This window comes from Artibeus jamaicensis, unplaced genomic scaffold (assembly GCF_021234435.1).
Source record: "Artibeus jamaicensis isolate MK-2021 breed Jamaican fruit bat unplaced genomic scaffold, CSHL_Jam_final contig_465, whole genome shotgun sequence".
NCBI classification, from domain to species: Eukaryota; Metazoa; Chordata; class Mammalia; order Chiroptera; family Phyllostomidae; genus Artibeus; species Artibeus jamaicensis.
Window position 1 is genome coordinate 32,612,287 of NW_026521843.1, and position 19,017 is coordinate 32,631,303.

The 19,017-nt window shown below is 34.3% G+C and overlaps 1 protein-coding gene across 22 annotated transcripts in view; it reads right to left on the reverse strand.

Moving 5' to 3' along the window:
- Positions 1 to 19,017, reverse strand: part of NRXN1 (neurexin 1) — a 1,104,034-nt gene that overhangs the window by 975,569 nt on the left and 109,448 nt on the right. For 14 of the 22 annotated variants that reach the window (XM_053667086.1, XM_053667087.1, XM_037161200.2 and 11 more), the window contains exons 3-4: positions 14,899 to 14,916; positions 11,659 to 11,688 (exon numbers count right to left, since the gene is read on the reverse strand). The exons of 5 other annotated variants lie outside the window; for them this stretch is intronic. In XM_053667086.1, coding sequence (XP_053523061.1) covers positions 11,659 to 11,688; positions 14,899 to 14,916 — 48 coding nt within the window. The remainder of the gene's footprint in view (positions 1 to 11,658; positions 11,689 to 14,898; positions 14,917 to 19,017) is intronic. 3 more of the 22 variants (XM_037161203.2, XM_037161189.2, XM_037161212.2) reach the window with 1 other exon arrangement.

Sequence of the window (19,017 nt, forward strand, 5' to 3'; positions counted from 1 at the left end):
TTTTGTTTTCCTTGAAAATTACCCACTTTTATTTGAATCATTTACCAATAATCAAACTCCATTTGATTAAAAGATCAACTTATGTGGCACTTTCAAATACTGTATGTTTAAAAAATAGCAACATAGCAGAGCTACTGGGAGATTTATATTTATTTGGCAAGGGGTAGATACCTTTGTGTGTACCTCCAAATCACTTGAAATGTGTAACTATTTATGTACAGAACTTGACTGGCTCCCAAAGTTGCCCCCTCAGGCTGCTATCATTACTTTCCCACATCTTTTCTACCTGGGAAAACAGCATCTTGCTGTCGCAACAACCACGGGATTATTAGCCTCAGCCCCATCCCCACCCTGAACTTGGCTTTCTCACCTTCTGCACTCCCCTCCCAGCTTTTTCTTGGTCTCACACCATTCTTTTAAGCAGTTCCTTTCACAGAATTTTAAAAATCTGCTAATACATCCCCATATAACTGTCATGTCTAAAATGTCTCATAAATACATTACCTTTTCTTTTTTAATAGACTCTAAGAACCAAATTTCTATCCCCTAAAGCATAATCTTTGTAGAAATAATATTCCTGTTTTATTTAATGCCTCTTTCACCATAACCTCCAGAAAAATAAGTCATCATAATTAAATTTTCCATTGTATGGAGATATATTTATAGCACTTTTTTTACATGAGCTCAGCATTTGCTATTCACCTTTCCATTTGGATCTCTTTACCGTGGTCAATTATGGATAATAAGCTTAAAATATATTACAAAGTATCCATGGGTGGGCAATATATAAAAAGTATAAATGCCATTACATATTCATTTTTTCTTTTTTAATATTTATCACAGAACCAGATTCTAAACAATGAAATTTTTAATGACCTTTACTTCAAGGCTTGAAAGAGCCCAGTGACATCTTACTAGTGTGAAAATCAACTACCTAGTTTCAGAGAAAAAAGGTAGATCTAATTGAATAACTATATACTGTTTCCCAGTGGACCAACTTCTCAGAAAGCAAGATAATAATTATTTGAATTAATAGGAAAAAGCCTTTCAGCACAGAAGTAATGTGGAATGAAAAGGAAACTGCCATGTATGTCCCTGCAGAAAAAGAACCCTTCATGACCGTGAAGAACAAATCACAACACTTGGAGGGCAAAAACCAATTTGCTGAACTGGTAACACTACACAAAATTTCTAGAAGCTTATGGGGGAGTTGAGGGTTTTTTGGGGGTGCTTGTTGTTAATCTTTTTTAAAGAACAGGATTCCAATTCACTGTAGTCCCACTGAAGAGAATGGGACTACATTCTACTCAATGTAGTCCCATTCAGTTAAGTTTGGGACTTAACAGAAGTCTTTCAATTTAACTGTTAAGTTAAAATTGATTTTTTAGTAATGTGCCCCAGGTGATATGGGGTGTGGAGGGTTGGACAACCAGCCTGAGAACCACTGGGTCAGAACAATGGTACTGAGGTCAAGGTTTCTTATAGCACTTGAGAGATTGTTTGCATGTTCTAACAGGGAGGTAAGCTGCTTGACCAGCCTTGTTTACACAGCAATGGTCCTCTACAAAAAATATCCTTCTAATTAGGGAATGACATATTTGAAGGAACTGCAGAAAGAAGACAGCCTAACAGATCATGCTATTACTTTTTACAACTAATGAAAGGGCAAACACCCAACCAAGTTCTCCTCACATTCATCAGTCCAAATTTGGCTTTCTTTTGGGCGAATCAGCTTTTCTCTCTTTCCAGACCATCAGATGACTTACAATTTCACCCCGTCTGCTGACTAAGAAGGCCAGAGGTCACACAGCAAGTACAGATGCATTAGTGCAAATCCAACCCCACTGCCAAGGAAGTAACTAAAAGGAATGCCCTGCTGACATGACAGTCAGTTATGCATCCTTTTATTTAAACAAATCATCACTGGAAAGAAAGTCGTAACAAGCCGTCATAATTCTTTTAAATCAGCACAGCATCAAAAATATCTATTTACTATGTTTAGCAGAAGATTTATGGCACATTTTGCTACTAGCAATCTGCACAAATCTATTGTTATCTGGTGGACTAGGATTTCCCTATGAACTGAAATCACAACTCTCCAATTTAAGGATTTCCTTCCTTCTGGCAGCACTTTGGCCCAATCTAAATGTAATTGTTTCCTTGAATGGAGTAATTTAATTTTCTCCAAATGTCTAACTGCCTTTAAAATGCTAAGTCCAGAAAATAAAATGAAAAAAAAAAAAACTGGGTCAGTTGACCAGGTAATTCAGGCCAAAAAATAAACTATTGCTTAGACATTTCATATAATACATAATTTTTATATTCTGAATTACTCATTATTTTGCTAGTCCAATTTTCTAGTCTATATCTGGACTATGTCATAAAAAAGCAAATAATACTAATAATTACTGGAGTTTCTGCTATTCTGAATGAGCTATCATGTGGTCATAGACACATAGAAATTCATAGGCAAAAACCCAAGCAGAAAAGGAAAAATTTCATTTAATGGAATACATGTTTTGTATAAGTAGGTATAATTTAAATATGTAAAAACATGTCCTGAGAAATGGTAATTACTATCATCCTTGTGTTTATATTTAACGTCAAAAATCTTGAAAACATCCATTCTGAATAGCTGTGGCTTTACATCATGCATAACTGTCCCACGTGAAGGAGAATGTCATTGGCGATTTCAATAATAATGACTAAGATGGAATAATGACTAAGATGTTCGGATTCTCCATCTCTATCTCTACCTCTACCTCTACTAAAACGACAAGGGATCAGACACTCATTTGAAGGGAAATATGTCCTTAGGCACCACAGTTTTACTGTTGCTTTTTAATTCAGAGATTTCCTACCCAGTGCTTGTTCAGCAGAGGTTCCTCAGCTTAATACAGCAGGATGGGAACCGGGTACTAAGTACTGGATACACTATCCAGTTGAATGCATCACTTATACTGAGGCAGGAAAAAAGTCAGAGACCCTTTGGATATACACAGCTATTTGAGGGGCTGAGAAGACTGAATATGTTTCTTTTAATATTTGAAGTACAGGATACGTACATGAACATAAAGGATAAGGGATCCACTTCTCTGAAACACTTTCTCTCTGCCACAAATTGCTAACAAGTACTTCTCAAAAGTCACATGCTATTTAGAAGCCAAAATTCCAGGAGTCTTTTCCTGTTACCTATATACAGAGAGACATGCCAAGATGAATTACTGTCCCCTTAAAGACATCCTCCTGTGACGGGATATTAGAGGAATTTTAGATGAAAGGCTTGACCATCGTCCATGGTTGGCCTGGTTTCCAAAACCCTTCCAAATTCTCTGAGACCACCTAAATAGGACAGGGAAGAAGGAAGTTCAAGAAAGTCAAGTCTGAGTCCTCCTCACTCCCAGTTCAAGGAGATGCATTTAGTTTGATTTTATTTGCTTGTCCTTCATAAGAAGAGTTGCCTTGATGCAAAAAGAGAAACTTGAAAATTAGTGTATGATGAGAAAAAATAATAACCAAAGTAAACTCTAAAAGGAAATTTTAGGGGGCGCACAAAAGGCAACCATACATTGATGTTTCTTTTCCTCTCTCCTTCCCTTCCCCTCTAAAGATAAATAAATAAAATCTTTTTAAAAATAAATAAATAAATAAACAAATAAACAGAAATTTTATACACTTATTTGGCCAGTCAGTTAGTCAGTACAAAAGAGTTACTGACCACCAACTGTTTCAGCCACAGTTCAGGGGCTCGTGAGATACATCAGGGCAGGGTAGAGATCCCTGCCCCCTCGTTTTCTGGTAGGAGAAAGACAGGGAATAAACAGTAAACAAATTAAATAAAAATGTAAGTATTTTAAAAAAGGATACCTGTTATGGAAGAAAAACTAGACTGGGATCTGAGAGTTCAGGAGAGGTGCAAATTGTAATTTTAAATGCAATGGTCAGGAAAATTCTTTTGAGAAGGTACCAAAGGCTCAAATCTTGAAGGAGGTAAGAGTAATTAGTCAATTATTTAAGCATCTCAAGGTACTATTTTTAATATGTTTTATTGATTATGCTATTAGGTGTCCCATTCCCCCCTTCACTCCCTCCACCTTGCACACCCCCTCCCACCCACATTCCCCCTCTTTAGTTCATGTCCATGTGTCATAAGTTCTTTAGCTTCTACATTACATATCCCATTCTGTTCTTGCCCTCCCAGTGTTTATTTTCTACCTACCATCTATGCTACTTATTCTCTGTACCTATTTTTGGACTATAAGACACACCCCCAAAAATTTGTGAGGAAAGGGGGTGCGTCTTATACTCTGAATGTAGCTTTACATTTACATTGGTAAAATATTATGTTACTTATGTTATTAAATATTTTACATTTTTGCTTCAAAATTTTTTTACTCTTGTTTTTCTCCTCTAAAATGCACGTAGGTGCATCTTATGGTCAAAAAACGGTAATTATACGTTCTTTTTCCAGGAAAGATAGCTATCTAAAAAGAGAACTCCCTAATTAGCTTTTCCTTGAAAATCTGGTCTCCAGGTGACTAAGTGATTAGTACAAGTTCAACTCATATATCACTCTATGTCATTAGTGAGAAAAAACCATTACATGAAAAAATAAAAACTTTTCTCTGGATGGTACTTCCGGTCCATGAGATAACATTTACCTCCTTGTACCCACCAGCCTGCAAACCTGAATCTAGAAAGCAGTTCTCAGCCAACAACCTCCTCCATTTGTTCAAAGGGGAGCCAAGTCCCCTGCAGTGTCATCACCATGTGCAAGAGAAATGTTATTGCAAAGTTACAGAAACAGCCAGATAATTTTGATTGAGTAGAATCACCCTTTTATGCTTTCTTGTGTCAGTATTCACCACAGTACTGGCCCCAACACTATACCATTTCTCTGTTAAAGGGTGGAATTTTACTCCCCTACAATGAAAGTCTTAAAAATGAAAAGCAAAAGCATCCTAATGTAACACTTTACAGGTGGTTTCCTTCATACTACCTCTAAATTTATTTTGTAAGAATAAGGATGAGGCCCTGTTTTATAATTATTGGTATATTAAGAGGACAAAAGTCTTTAAAGTCTCCTTGAAGTTGGTTATTCAATATCAGTTATTTCTGATCAAAGGATCCACAATGCTTTCTTTCTATTATATAATGGGCAATATTCTCCATCAAACCTTATCTTTCAAACTGTCAACAGTTTCTGGGTTTTTTTTTTTTAGATAATTTGTAATGTTCTTCCCTAATCAGCAGTTCTGTAGTTCTAATTAAAGATTCAAACTTCTTCAGTATGTGAGCTAAGCACTCTGGGAAATTGCATTGTTCTCTAAAATCACTGGCCTACATAAGAAACACCCTCTTACCAGACTAAGAGTGTTCATGCTGGTTTATAAAAAAGCTTAAATTCGCATTTAAATTTATATTTTAAAATGTATAAATAAGATAAAATCATTGTTTTGGAAAAATAAAATAATTTCCTTAGGAAAAGAAATAATCCTCAAAAACACCAGTATGCAAAAATTTAAGTTTCTTGCTAATTATAATTTATTTCAGTAATTCACATAGATGATTACTTGTATGACCTCATTCTTTAAACTGATAGGCTGTGGAGAGCCTTTTTTGCACTCTCTCTGAGGATAAATTAATCTATTATGGTCTAATAAAATCTTTGTTCGGTTTATCAGCTATGCAGTGCCATCATTTTTCATAGAGTATAAATACATGGAAAACTTCTCATCACAGAACCAAGAGAACAGAGGTACAAAGGAGCTGAGGCTTTTATTTGTAATAAATATGACAAAATTGACTAAATCACAGCAACAGATAACATATATTTACTCTTCAAGAAAATTTTGTTGAATGTACTCAGAACCAATGGGCAGAGAGACTAAAGAACTGCAAAGTAAATACCATTTCTAATAGTCACAGAACCTTCTCTGCATATCATACTGATGAAGTACATATTTAATATCTGATTCTATATGATGGTATTCTGGTCTTTCCATGGTCCGTGGCTGCTAATGAAGATCATCCAGTGGCTAATCGTGAGAGATAATTCAAAATGTTATTTCTTAGGTTCCATATGCACCAAACACGGGCATTTTAATACAGTAAGACTCTGTCAACATTCACAAATGCTTCTAAAAATTTAATAGTATGAATCTAAATGAGGAAATATGATTTAAGAAGCCATACAGAAGAAGATAAACATATTTTCAAAATTAGCTCATCAGAAACTACCACAAGTGTATTTAAAAGCTATAAAATGAACATACATCATGATGTTAGTGACTGGAAGTCACTAGTCACTTAGTGACTGGTACTTCACAGACACGTCATCTATACACCCACATGAGAGCTAAAGAGGGTAACAAAAACATGGGAACAAAAGGAAATTAATAAAACATACTAAATGCTTTATTCTTCACTGACTATTAATGATATCCAATCTATCTTTAGAATATTAGTTGTGGTATGACATTGCAGATAAAGTTTTAAAATATAATAATCGACATTGCTTATCAATTAGTTGTAGCAGAATCAATCTTATCTAGGTATTAACACAGTTTTGAGAATATCTAATTTTGTTTTTTTATAAATTATTTGAAGATCTTCATTTTTACTAATACAATACAATTCAGGGACATATAAAATGTGTAATCATGTGTTTGACAGTTGTAATACCTTAGCCTTCTACTCACACAGGAAACCTGGATAGTCCAACAATGAATGTTCACTTGAAAGAGCCAACTGGGCATTTATTTTGCAAATACACAGTAGGATTTATGAACGCAAGGGTTAGCAAATATGATCACATCACAGGGTGAGAGTCAAATTTTGGCTGTTTTGAAAGTTTGTAACCCGAATCCTATTTAAGCACATGTCTTATGGTATAATAATACATCACAGTTGATAAAGTGAGATTAAAAAAAGAGAACTCAATTCATGTATACCACAGTAGATAGTATACCAGCAGAACTCAATTGCAGTAATATTCCTGTACCTGCTTTTGCACAAACAGAGTAAGTTAGAAAATAAAATTTGATTATTTGCCGCTGTGACAGTGAGTAACATTAAAATTTCTGAAACCCTTAAACATAAAATATGATTGACTTTATACCCTTACAGACCCATTGCTGTGCGTATGCTAAGGCATATTAAAGTGGTATCAGAGTGATGCCTTACAAAAAGGATATATTGCAACTTTGGAAAAGGATATATATGATAGGGAAAAAAGAGAAATTTTCGAGACAGAGGATTCCATGTAACCTGTTGCAATAATTCTTTTTAGATATCTGAGTAAATGTCTTCTTCCTTTCTACCCTCTACTTTGTCCACTCCAAACCTTCTATGTCCTTCTTTACATCTCCCTCTTCCAATGTGCTCCCCACTCACATGCTTAAGTCATGAAAATGGCACATCCAAGATACTGTTAGAAAATTTTCCTGGAAATACAATGACTAAAAAGAAAGACAACCCTCCTGCTTGCATAGAGCTTACATTCTATTAGGAAAAGTTGACATTAAATTTATAATCACCTATACAAATATAAATTTATAAATACATATAAATATGTAATTACAATTATGATAATGTCTAGGAAGGAGAATACAGGCCTCCAATCAAATCACCAATAGGTAACTGGCAGTTATTAACCTGAGCTATTAACCATCCACAATGGCTGGATTTGCAGTGTAACTTACTTTAACATTTTCTCATAAAAATGGTCATTCATTACTTTCATACAACCATTGAAGTAAAATATAATTTAAGAAAGTAATTGTTGGAATAAAGTGACCACTAAAATATACATGGGAAAAATACTAAATTCCCAGGTAAATCAATATATTTAAATTCTAAATAAAATGGAAGAATAAAGTTAGCATCATCAAGGATCCCAACAATACCAGTGACAAATTCATACCTGAAAAGAAAGCAACTACAATCTCACAAAGGCCATTTGGATCGATGTAGCCACATGCAGCCGAAGTAAGGTTTATTCTAGAGAATATCTGTCTTCAGCTATCTCTAAGAAAGCTATAAATCATTGAAACAAACTTTATTCCTAAAGGTGACAGTTCTTTGTTTATAACACATGAAAGCAAATCCAAATAATCATCTCTACAGTTTGGAGCAAAGACGGTCTATGGGAAGAGTGGGAAAGGTTTAGTTTACTCACTATAGTTCCATGAGAACATAGCAATGACTCTTAACATGTCCTCAGGTGACTTAGCTGTTTTTGTGATGTACACATGATAAGGGATTTTTAAGTTTCCAAACCCTGAACAATGAATTACGAAGTATGGAAAGATCCACACTGACTCTGTAAGGATCCATCACGGTTGTACCAGTGTTTATCTCTACAGAGAAGACTGGGGAGGAAGATGATGAAGGTTATCAGAATAAATGTTCTCTTTAGATGAGTGACTGTATTTCTCTTTTTTAAAAAACATGAAATGTATTCATTTATCACTGGACATTTAGAAACTTGGAAAATATTTCAAAATCCATATAGAAAAAGTTAAAATTACAATAATGTTCCTGAATCCAATTTTGCTTCTGGATTAAAAAAAATACATTAATCCAGAGATGATCATTCCAGAGACCCTGAAGGCACTACTCCTATAGAGAAATGTGGTGTCAGGAAAAATACTACAGGATTATACTGTGATAGAAAGATTTGGGTGGCATCAATTTACAGTGCACATCAGTTATTTTAGCCTAGGGAGGTTAACATTTAGGATCTAATCTGATGTAGAAAGCTACAATATAAAGTTGCTTCTCCAACAGATGGCACAAGGCATGGATATCCACCGACGAATGACCCTGGTTTATGTGGCTTTTATCTTTTTAAATGCCCATCACTTTTCCCCACTCTCACAGTGCTTCCAGTCTGTCATCTGACTGACTCGTCCGTGTTTTCATTTCTCTATTATAATGACGCCTTTTAATGTGGATGCGTGTCATAGACAAGATGGTATTTTTGATCTAGAATGCAGATTTACTGAATTAATTTTCAGTTAAAGACTTACAAATCACAGTTTCATTTCTATACATCTAATTAAACAACATGTGGTTGGACCAGTCTGACTTGCAGAATAATCAAGTCCATCTTAAATCTTCTTTCTTGATTTCACATCAAAAAGCATCCTGGTCCCATTAACAGAAGAATGTAAAAGAAAAGGAAAATCCCTACCCTCTGTAGTTTTGTGCTGACTGAGGAATGAAATTTTATGAAAATTTTAGTAAAAATATGTTTGACACACATACCTACAGAAACTATCTAAGACTGAATAGTAAAACTGAATGAAGTAACACAATATTAATTATACCAAAACAAATACCAACTTAGCATAAACATGAATTATTCTTTATGTAGAATTAAATGGTTGTATAATTGGGACATTATTTTTAAGAATTACCTTTTCACAACATAATAAATATATGTGTGCATATTTAGAAAGTTTGTGTACATACATGCATCCCTACCGATGTACACAAGGAACAGATACAAACACATATAGATGTACTTCATTGAGCCAGTAAAATAAAATGTATAGTTCTGCTATATCATTCTGAATTTTATACTAAGTAACATTGTGAGAAATACCCACTTAGTAAAAAAATGGGTGGCACTTTGTCCTAAAAAAAAAAAGGTAAAAATCATCCCAAATGGTGCACAAAATTTTTAAAAGAAGCAATACATACTGCCATTTGCACAGTTGCTGGAAGGCTTAAAATGAGATCAAATTACATTATTAAAAATGGTTGACCAAATAACAAACCGCAATAGTGTATGTTCTTTTTTATTAACTCAAGAGTATCCAAGCAATATTTGTTTCTAAAGCTCTATTTTACACTTTTAAAACTTTGATACCATTTCCTACTTATTGCCCAGCTCATGTTCAGACGCTTCTTTAAGCGGAAGTGTTTCCCTGCTAGATGGCCAAACATGAAGCTGCAGGACCATGGGCTTCAAGCCCAGTCACCAGAGTAAGATTCAAAGCATAGGAAGGATTCAGGGAATTCAAGGATAAGACACATTCCTGTGTTTAAAATAACCAAAAAATGCAGACAAACAGACAAACAAACAAAAACTAGAGACCAAGGGCACATTCACTTACAGTTTAAAAAGTTTAATTTAAAGGCTATGACACATATTTACCAAGCTGCCTATCATCTACCTCCTTTTGTTGCAAACACTAAACACAATGTGGATGGTTCTAAATGGTGAGTTATACATGCTTTTAAATTGGACACCAATGTTGTCAAAGAGTGCACATGCCTGACTTACCAAGAGATGCAAGAATATACACCTGGTCGACAATGTTCTTAAAGCAGAGTTAGTACACACAAAAGAAAAGAACAGGCTTGTCTTGCTCCTTTATTTCTCTCTCAATCCTGCCTCTTCCAGGTTATCATGGAGTTATTGTGCATGTATGACATCTAGCAGACAATGAGGTAATGAGCAGAACCACTCCAATGCTGCGCATGCTTAGACTTACATCCCAGTGCAGAATAGCTGGGGCAGGTGAGCTCCAGAATTAAATGTTTGAAGATAATGTAGCAATGGTGACTATACTCATCATTTAACTACCAGTGAATGATACTGCCAAAACTGACACAGAAACCTGCAGCTAATTTTTAAATACACTAATTATATAAGCAGCTGACATGGAAAAAATCACTCTAATGAGCAAGGGGAAAAAAGAATGAAACATTTTGATGGATTTTTTTCTTACCTTAAATTCATAAAAAAGTCATTAACACTCATACCTACCTCCCAGTGCCCATTATTAATGCCAAAAGGTGTAAATACATTTGCATAACTTAGACACACTCCACACAGATGATATTAGGTAGAAATAAAATAGTGTAGTACCTTTACTTTTACCTATTGATTTGATGAAATGGTTCCATGAAGAAAGGGGTTCCATACAAAGAGAATAAAGAGGAGAGAAACAACAATAAGAATTATGAATATATGTAAATGTACTACTTTTGAAAATTAAACAAGAAGGAATAAAGGTGTGAAAGCAAATGGAGATACAATCAGTACATGTTGGGAAATATGCCCTTTTTAAAGGCAATACATGCAAGAAAACTGGAAAGCCCATGCTCACTTTAAGGTATCACACACACACAAAAGATACACAATGACACAGGTAAAAGAAGTATTGATTCCGTGGAACGCTATACTCAGCATTCTAGAAGCCAGAAGCCAAAGATGTCTGCATGTTCCCAAACTGCCATGCATGGATGAAAAATGGACTCTTTTTTGATACACTAGGTTAAACTGGGTATCCTCTGTCATAAACTAATTTTTGATGGTTCTCAGTTTTTCTTTACTATAACTATGCTTAACTGCATATACTGATAAACATATGAAAAATTTAAATCACAAGTCCTTATGTCTCATTTATTTTCACACATTATAATGCAAAGAATGAACAAAAACAAAAGCCAAAAGAGCAGACCAAAAATCACACCAACAAAGGGGAGAGAAACACATGAAAAAAAATGTGAATGAAAGTCATGTATTTAATTTGCAGCCAGATAATTTGCAAGCATTTCCCCATCCTTTGCAGTGATGGTGTGAAAGCAGCTACAAAACAAGAACACACTGAAAGCGGAGTGGAAAAGGAACAGAGCCCATACCTTGGTCGCCCATCATCAGGTGCGCCAGACCTTGAAGGGAAACAAGAGCACAGTCAGCAATAAACATGGGAGCATGGGGAGGCAGGGTTGTCAAGGTGACAAAAATGTTCAGTGACAGACATCTTGTTTCCTATGAGACATGTCTGTTTCTCAGAGGCAAATCAAAAAGCATTCTTTCAACCCCTGGTTGGAATGCTTTGGGGCAAAGAGTGAGAACTACAGCGTAGACACCAGCATATGCTGCACTGTGTATTTCTACTAGTAGCAGTTGGAACGATAAGGAGCTTCAGTACATGACTCAAAATCCAATCAATCCCTCAATATTACATCTGCCCTTCATCCGTTTTAAACACTGCCCCCATAGGGCTTGCCACGGTTCAGTATGAAATTATATATTTTTAAAAATTCAAAGGAATACTTGAAATATGGGCTGGGTCTGATCTTTTTCCCCTCATCAAAAAATGAGAAGTTTCATAATTAAATGAGAAAAAAAGTCCTTAGTCACACTGAAATGATAATGCAGAAATGTCTCCTGGTCTGACACATGTAGCAACTGACTAAGCTTGTTCAAATACACAAAAGACCATTAGACATGCAGTTGTAAGGTTAGAATTCACTATAGAAGAATGTTTTTTAAGGAATGATGAATTAGATTTCAATAGGCTCAAGTAATTTTCCATGGAGAACAAAATTAGTTATTATTTTCTTTAAACATAACTTAAATACTAAACTATGAGTTAATGTGAGTATATATTATATATATAAAGAGAGAGACAAAACAATTCCATCAAGGAAGTTTTCTGAAATAATATTGAATCCCTTTTATTTATTTAAATTATTTATTCTCTCTTGACAATTAACTTTAGAGTGAAGATTGCTCTTTTTCTAAAGAGTACAACTGATTTCTTTGAACTGATTTTATACTTTTTACTGAAAGGCATAATTCCTAGTTTTTATTCAAAGTTCAATAATAAAACTACTACTAAATCCATGTATATTTCAAAAATATGGGAAGATGTTAGAGCAATATAGTATTCATACAATTTTAACAAAATTCATATTTCATTTCTCAGTGTTATTTCAAATATATTTTAGTCTTTATTTAAGATACATAACATTATGCATTACTTGCATCAGTATTAAAATGATCAGTATTATTTTCTTAAAATTTTATAGATAAATATAGATAAATTATAAATCATCATATAATCACAATACAAAAATTATTAAACATACTACTTTGAGGTTTCTGTAATTCAGCCTCTTTTTGTATTTTCTAAGTGATTTTAATAAATAAAAAAAATAATCACACTGGCGGATTAAAATGTTTATGATCTGTTGGTGATTTGTGCTATTTTTATATGCTTAGTAATAGTTGCTTATCTGTCCAAATGATTCCATTTTTCATTTAATTTCACTCTTAAAACTACCATACATATTTCCTAATAACAGTTTATAACATTTTGTAGACTAAATCAGGGAACTATCTCTGTATCAGATCGAACTTTTGCAAAATACACCAGACATCTCCAATGGTTTTTAATACCACCTTGGTAAGGACGGTATTTCAAAAGCATTCACACTCCTCATGCTAGATTTCCCACTTCTAAGGAAACTCGACTATATTGCCAAAGTAGCATTATAAATAGGGATGTTAAATTATGACTGAATAAACTTTATTGCAATAGTTTATAGCCTAGACTCTGAAAATCTTATCAGAATTTTTCATGGGATGACTGTGTTTGAGGAGAGAGGCATTCATGCTTATTAGGCCATTTTGAAAGCTCATTGGAATGCAACTGAATTTAAAGAGAAAAGAACCAAAATGTGAATCTTTACAGTATGATTAAGGAAATGCGAAAGAGGTTGAAACTATACTTAAAACCACTTTCAATCTTAACTAACATGCACAATATAAATGAGACTGATTTTGAAAAATGTCAGACCTGCAGGGAAATATCATCTTGATCAAATGCATACTCACATGCTATTAAATTTATAGTATAGAAAAACAGAAGCCTCATGCAGAGCCAACACTGGAAAAAGTAATCACTGATGATTTATTTTGAAGTTTTAATCCATTTTACTTAAATAATAAAACAGATACATTCAACAAGTAAACAACTATATTGTCCATGAATGAATCACAAACAATAACCTAACCTTGCTAGTGATCAGCGTATAATGACATGAATTGTTCTTTATTTGAAACATCAAATCTTAGTAACTCTACTATTTATCTGTAACCTTTGATGAGGACTTTTTTCCTAAGAAAGTTGTCATTCTGTAGAAATATATATTATTTTTACAGAATGATTTTGATTTAAAATATTGCAGCAAAATAAAACATGCCAAATGCTTGATTCTGACATATAAATACTGGTAAATGAATTAAGCAAATCTGTTAGTGATATACTTATATAATTGGATAGAACATCATCTTTCCTTCCATAATTCTTTGCTCTACCTAGCTCTTTCTGCATTTTTATCATGAAGGGATTTGTTTGACACATCAAGACATTTAAGTTCTTTAAATATATATTGAAATATGTTTAGTTTGTTGGATTCTTTAGAATAAAATGTATACCTTTCTCAAAATTCTCTGAGAGATAATTTTTTAAAAACTTGAATAAATACTATAGGCTTATTTAATAGACACAGCATATTATGAATATACTTACCATTAATCACAATGGAGTACTGTATGCTTTCATTCCACTGGCCAAAGACTTATTTTTTAATCTAAATGTATGCCTCTTATTTACAGTCAGTACTTTATTCTGGTTTTATAAATCAAAACATTTAAAACTAAAACAATGGGCTTGAGATAATGTAATAGTAAAGAATTCCAAAAGCAAAGAAATAATTTAAATGAAGAAAAAAAGGAGAATCATGCACTGTGTCCTGAAACTGCAAATACTCTCTCATTTAAAATAAAAAAAAAAAGGATTATATTACTTTTCCATACAGAACACTGAAATAAGTATTCTAAGGTTCATACGGGATGCTGAAGTCCATCAAGGTTTGAAATTAAGACTGGAGAAATTTCATAGACTTGGGGGTGTTGGGGTAGAAAGTACATGTGTTCTATATGAAAAAATCATACATAATCCAGAAATCGACAAAAGCTCAGTAAAAAAAGTTTGTTAACTTACCGTCTAAATTCGAGATGTACTCTATTAATGCTAAGAAATAAAAGGCAAATGAGAGTTGGAAGCAGAAAAAGTAAACAGCACCCACCTTCTACATTGTTGTCTTCTGAAAGCACAGGACAAGGAGGGAGAGAAAAGGAAAAACATTCATTAAGCAGCATGCAGACTGGACCTGGCCTTGCATGTCTTCCTCATGCAAGGCACCGAACACAGCATGCAGTGCTCCATCGCTACCATTCCGGGGGGGAAACAAATCAAGGGAGGTAGGTTCTCTCCCACTGGCAGCATTTAAAAAAAAGTGACACTAAATTTCAGTGATACTGGTATGTCCTGAGCAAGGAGTTTTAAAGTCTTCCACTGCCCTGTGTAAAGCAAACATTCTTACATGTTGCTGGCATGGTTTTTCTAGGCAATAATTTTTAAAGCTTTTTTATACCATTCTTAAAGATTCTATTTCTAAATTCTTATTTGGACTTGGATGAAAGAAAAATAGCCATGAAGTCTCACCTAAAGATATTCCAGTTCTATCAAAAATGTAAATCCATTTTCTATCATGGCCTTTAAGTATTTCTAATATTCCAATTTCTTCCCTTAAAGAACCACAATATAAATGCACAATGAAAATCTACAGTCTAACTGAGTGACTTAAAGGGCTCATATTTTATTACAAATGATGATAGTTTACTGTAATCATTAAAATGCTAACTTTTAAAATGTTAAGTAGAGAAAGCAATTATCGCAAGGGAAGTCCATTTGGAAATGTGCATTAGGCATGTTTTATCAAGATCTGTTCACTTTGTACTTTTTGTTCAGGGTGTGACTATGAGTAGAGTTAAGATAATGACAATATTTGGTAAACCTTCTCTTGTATTTCCAAATATCTATAAAATATTTACATATTTAAACACATTTCCATGTGTGTGTATATATATGTATACACACAAACATGCATATATCTAATCAGATTTGCATTTCATCAATGTAAGTGAAGGGGATTTAGACTGTTGATATGCACGAGACAATTCAACTACTCTCTGACACACAGGGCTTGGTACCCAGGTAGGAAACGTAAGGGGAAGCTGTTTCATGGCACTAGGGTAAGAGCGAGGTTTCAATACTAATCAGAATTTTTCCAGTAAAGAATATTCATGTTGATAAAGCCCCAGTCTCATTCATAAATTTCTTCTAATTAGCTATAGTTTTTCAAGTGGTCCTTTATCAGTAGTGTTTTTAAAGAACAAAACAATAGCAGAATAAAAATGAGAGAAATACAGCTATAGGTGAATCACTTCACAAGGTTTAACAAGTAACTTTTTTAATGGTTGAAGATATTAATGAATTAAAAATCATCAATTTTATTTAAATTATATTAGCTGGAAACTGTACTATTAAGACAGGCACATTTCCTCATGTGGTATTAATATATAATAGAAAATAGCTAGTGGATAAATGTGGACAATAACACCTGTACAAAGTACTTGGTTTGCCAAAGTTGATTTTAAAGGAAATTTTTAAAATAATTGAAATATTTGGTATATGAGAGTCATTTATTGTGTGCATCTGGTTTGCAATCCACCAAATAAAGGATTAAGCTGGATTTGTTACTTATCAATGGCAGCTCAAACATGACATGGACACAAATATTAAAGTTTTGTTTCATTGCTTTATATGGGAAATCATACAAAGATCCAGGTTCTTTCAATATCTAAGATACACTTTGGTTTTATGTTAATTGTCCTTGGAAATTCTATTCTATATTTAAGATGAATATTTTAGTAATATTATTTAATACACAGAGAAATAACAAAATCAGACAGTTTAAAAGGAAGTCGAGTGCCAGGAAGGCCTATGAATTACTGTAGCACTATTTGATTTTTGTAAGCAAAAAACTAGCATATACGGCTGTGAATAATAAAATCCCAGACAGAGCTTTTGGTAAAAGTGCTGCATGAAAGTCTAACAGGAAAAGAAAAATGAGAAACAAACCAACAAAATAAAACCGTCCCATGCTTCACGTCAATTTTAAAAATTTGCTGAGTAGGATATTAGAAAAATAAATTGTGCTAACAAAATCAAGGTCCTTGATTTGCTCTCCAAAAGTAAATTCTCATTTCACTGTTAACTAAGGCAAAGAGCCACAGCAGGTGCCCCTGACCCCACCCCGCCTTCCTGAATTTTTCTGAGATCTTATTCATAAGGAAAACCAGGTTGACTAATGGGACTCTTTCTATGCACATCAAAATCTTGTTTAATGTGTAAACAAATCCTAACTTGACAATTTCAGGGGAAAATGGTCCAAGGAGACTGAGACCTGTAAAAAATCAAAGTACTAGGGTAAATCAAAGGGTAATGTATTAATTCCTATAAAAATAATTAAAGAAGAAAACTGGCTTGAAACAGCCTTGCCCTGTGTTTCCAATGTATTTCCAGATTCAATCCTAGAATAAAAAAAAAACGCTCTTTACTTTTTTTTTTTTTCATTTTATTCGATCCCTTTGGTATCCATTTCTAAGTTTTAGTTAATTTAAAATCTCTTAACCTAAAGATGATCCCATATTACTCCAGAATTTGGATGCAGTTATGTAAGTGGTGGTAGCTCTAGTGTTTACAATCTTTGTCCAGGTAGTTTTCCTCTTATCTTTCCTTTCTACTTGGCATTGGGACTAAACAAACAATATCCTGTTTAAAAACAAGAATTTTTTCTGAACACTTCAACTTTTGCTCTCTCTCTGTATCCTATGCAATCAGAACTATTTTGGATTTTAGCAGCCACAGAGAGGGGTACTGAAATCGGCATCCTCCAGTGTGTAAAGCAGTGTATTGGGCTTTCGTGTAGTAGAGAAAGCAGTCCGCCCAACCTTACCTGTAGACATTGGCAACTTAGGGAAAAGCTCTTGGTTTGCAGGAAACCCTGGCTTCTTAATTCTGCTGCCCTAAATGCTGCTTGAAGTAAGTACCTTAATAATCAACTTTACTATAACGATCATGACACCTAAAAAGATCACACTCATTTTTTTTCTTTGGAGTGTGAAAATAATGAATACGAACCCAGGAAAAATTACCTTAAATTTTATTTTTCTTTTGGATTAGAGGCGTTTCTTTCACAAAATGAGAATTAGCACCAGAATATGAAGCATGCTCTATATATGATAGTGGTGCTGACGTGAAGAAAAGCTGCAGGCTGTCGAGCTGTGTGCTTTTAAATCACTTCTAAAGAGCATCTCCACAAACTTTTTTCCTTTTGCCCTCAGCCAATAAGATTGCAAGGACAGTTCTATATGCCAAAAGAAGTTTGTCACCAACTGGGTTTTCCTGCTCTTCTCTGATTTTCTTCCTTCTCTGCTAGTTGCCTGTGACTGGTTCCCTTCATTTTCTTTTCAATCAAAGAGCCCTCTCCTCATCAAAAATGTCATTAAAGCAGGTGGCCCCCCACCCAGATCCATGCCCTCCAGGGCAGGGCACAAAGTAGCAAAACTGGTGGTGGTACTATCAGCCAGCAGGAGGAATGCAAACTAAGATTCTATTTCCTCCTTTCTTCATCCACAGAAGGCTTGCTAGCCTAGTCTATCCTTGACTTTCCACTCCTCATACTACTTTTCAAGACATTATTCCTCATTTTGGAGAGTAAATGCCAGCATAGCAGTCTGGTTCTCAAGGTGGCAAAAGATGGAGTTTAGTTCTATTTTTTGTTTGGTGTTAGTAGTGAAAGCCTTTGGAAAATCTCAGTAGTCTGGGAAGGCTTCAAGGCCTGGGAAATAGAGGACTCACTGAGACTGTGGATTTGTACAGCAGTTAGCTGAAGGAGGAGAACTGCAGGCCAGAACCATGAGGACGTTCAACAGAAAAGGAACTAAGGAAAAAAGAATCTGGCTAGTTTCGAATGTGTTTTTCAACAGGTGGACTCAGACATTGAATTTCAATCCACTCAAATGACACTTCCATCCAGCCTGCTGAATCCCAGTCCTAGACTATAAGGAGAACCAAATAAAGTAGCTAATTTTCCCCTCTTTCTTTACTGCTCCAGAGTGAGAGGAGTGGTCGCTCTAAATCAGCTTGCAGCAGAAGAGATGTTCCTGACACCACAGTTGGAACTATAAACAACATTTCCCTAGAAACATGACAGGCAATATTGGACTTTTGGTCCAATACCATGATTCAAGTAGGTTATAGAATTAATGAGTCCTTCATGAAGTGGTTTGAGAGGTTT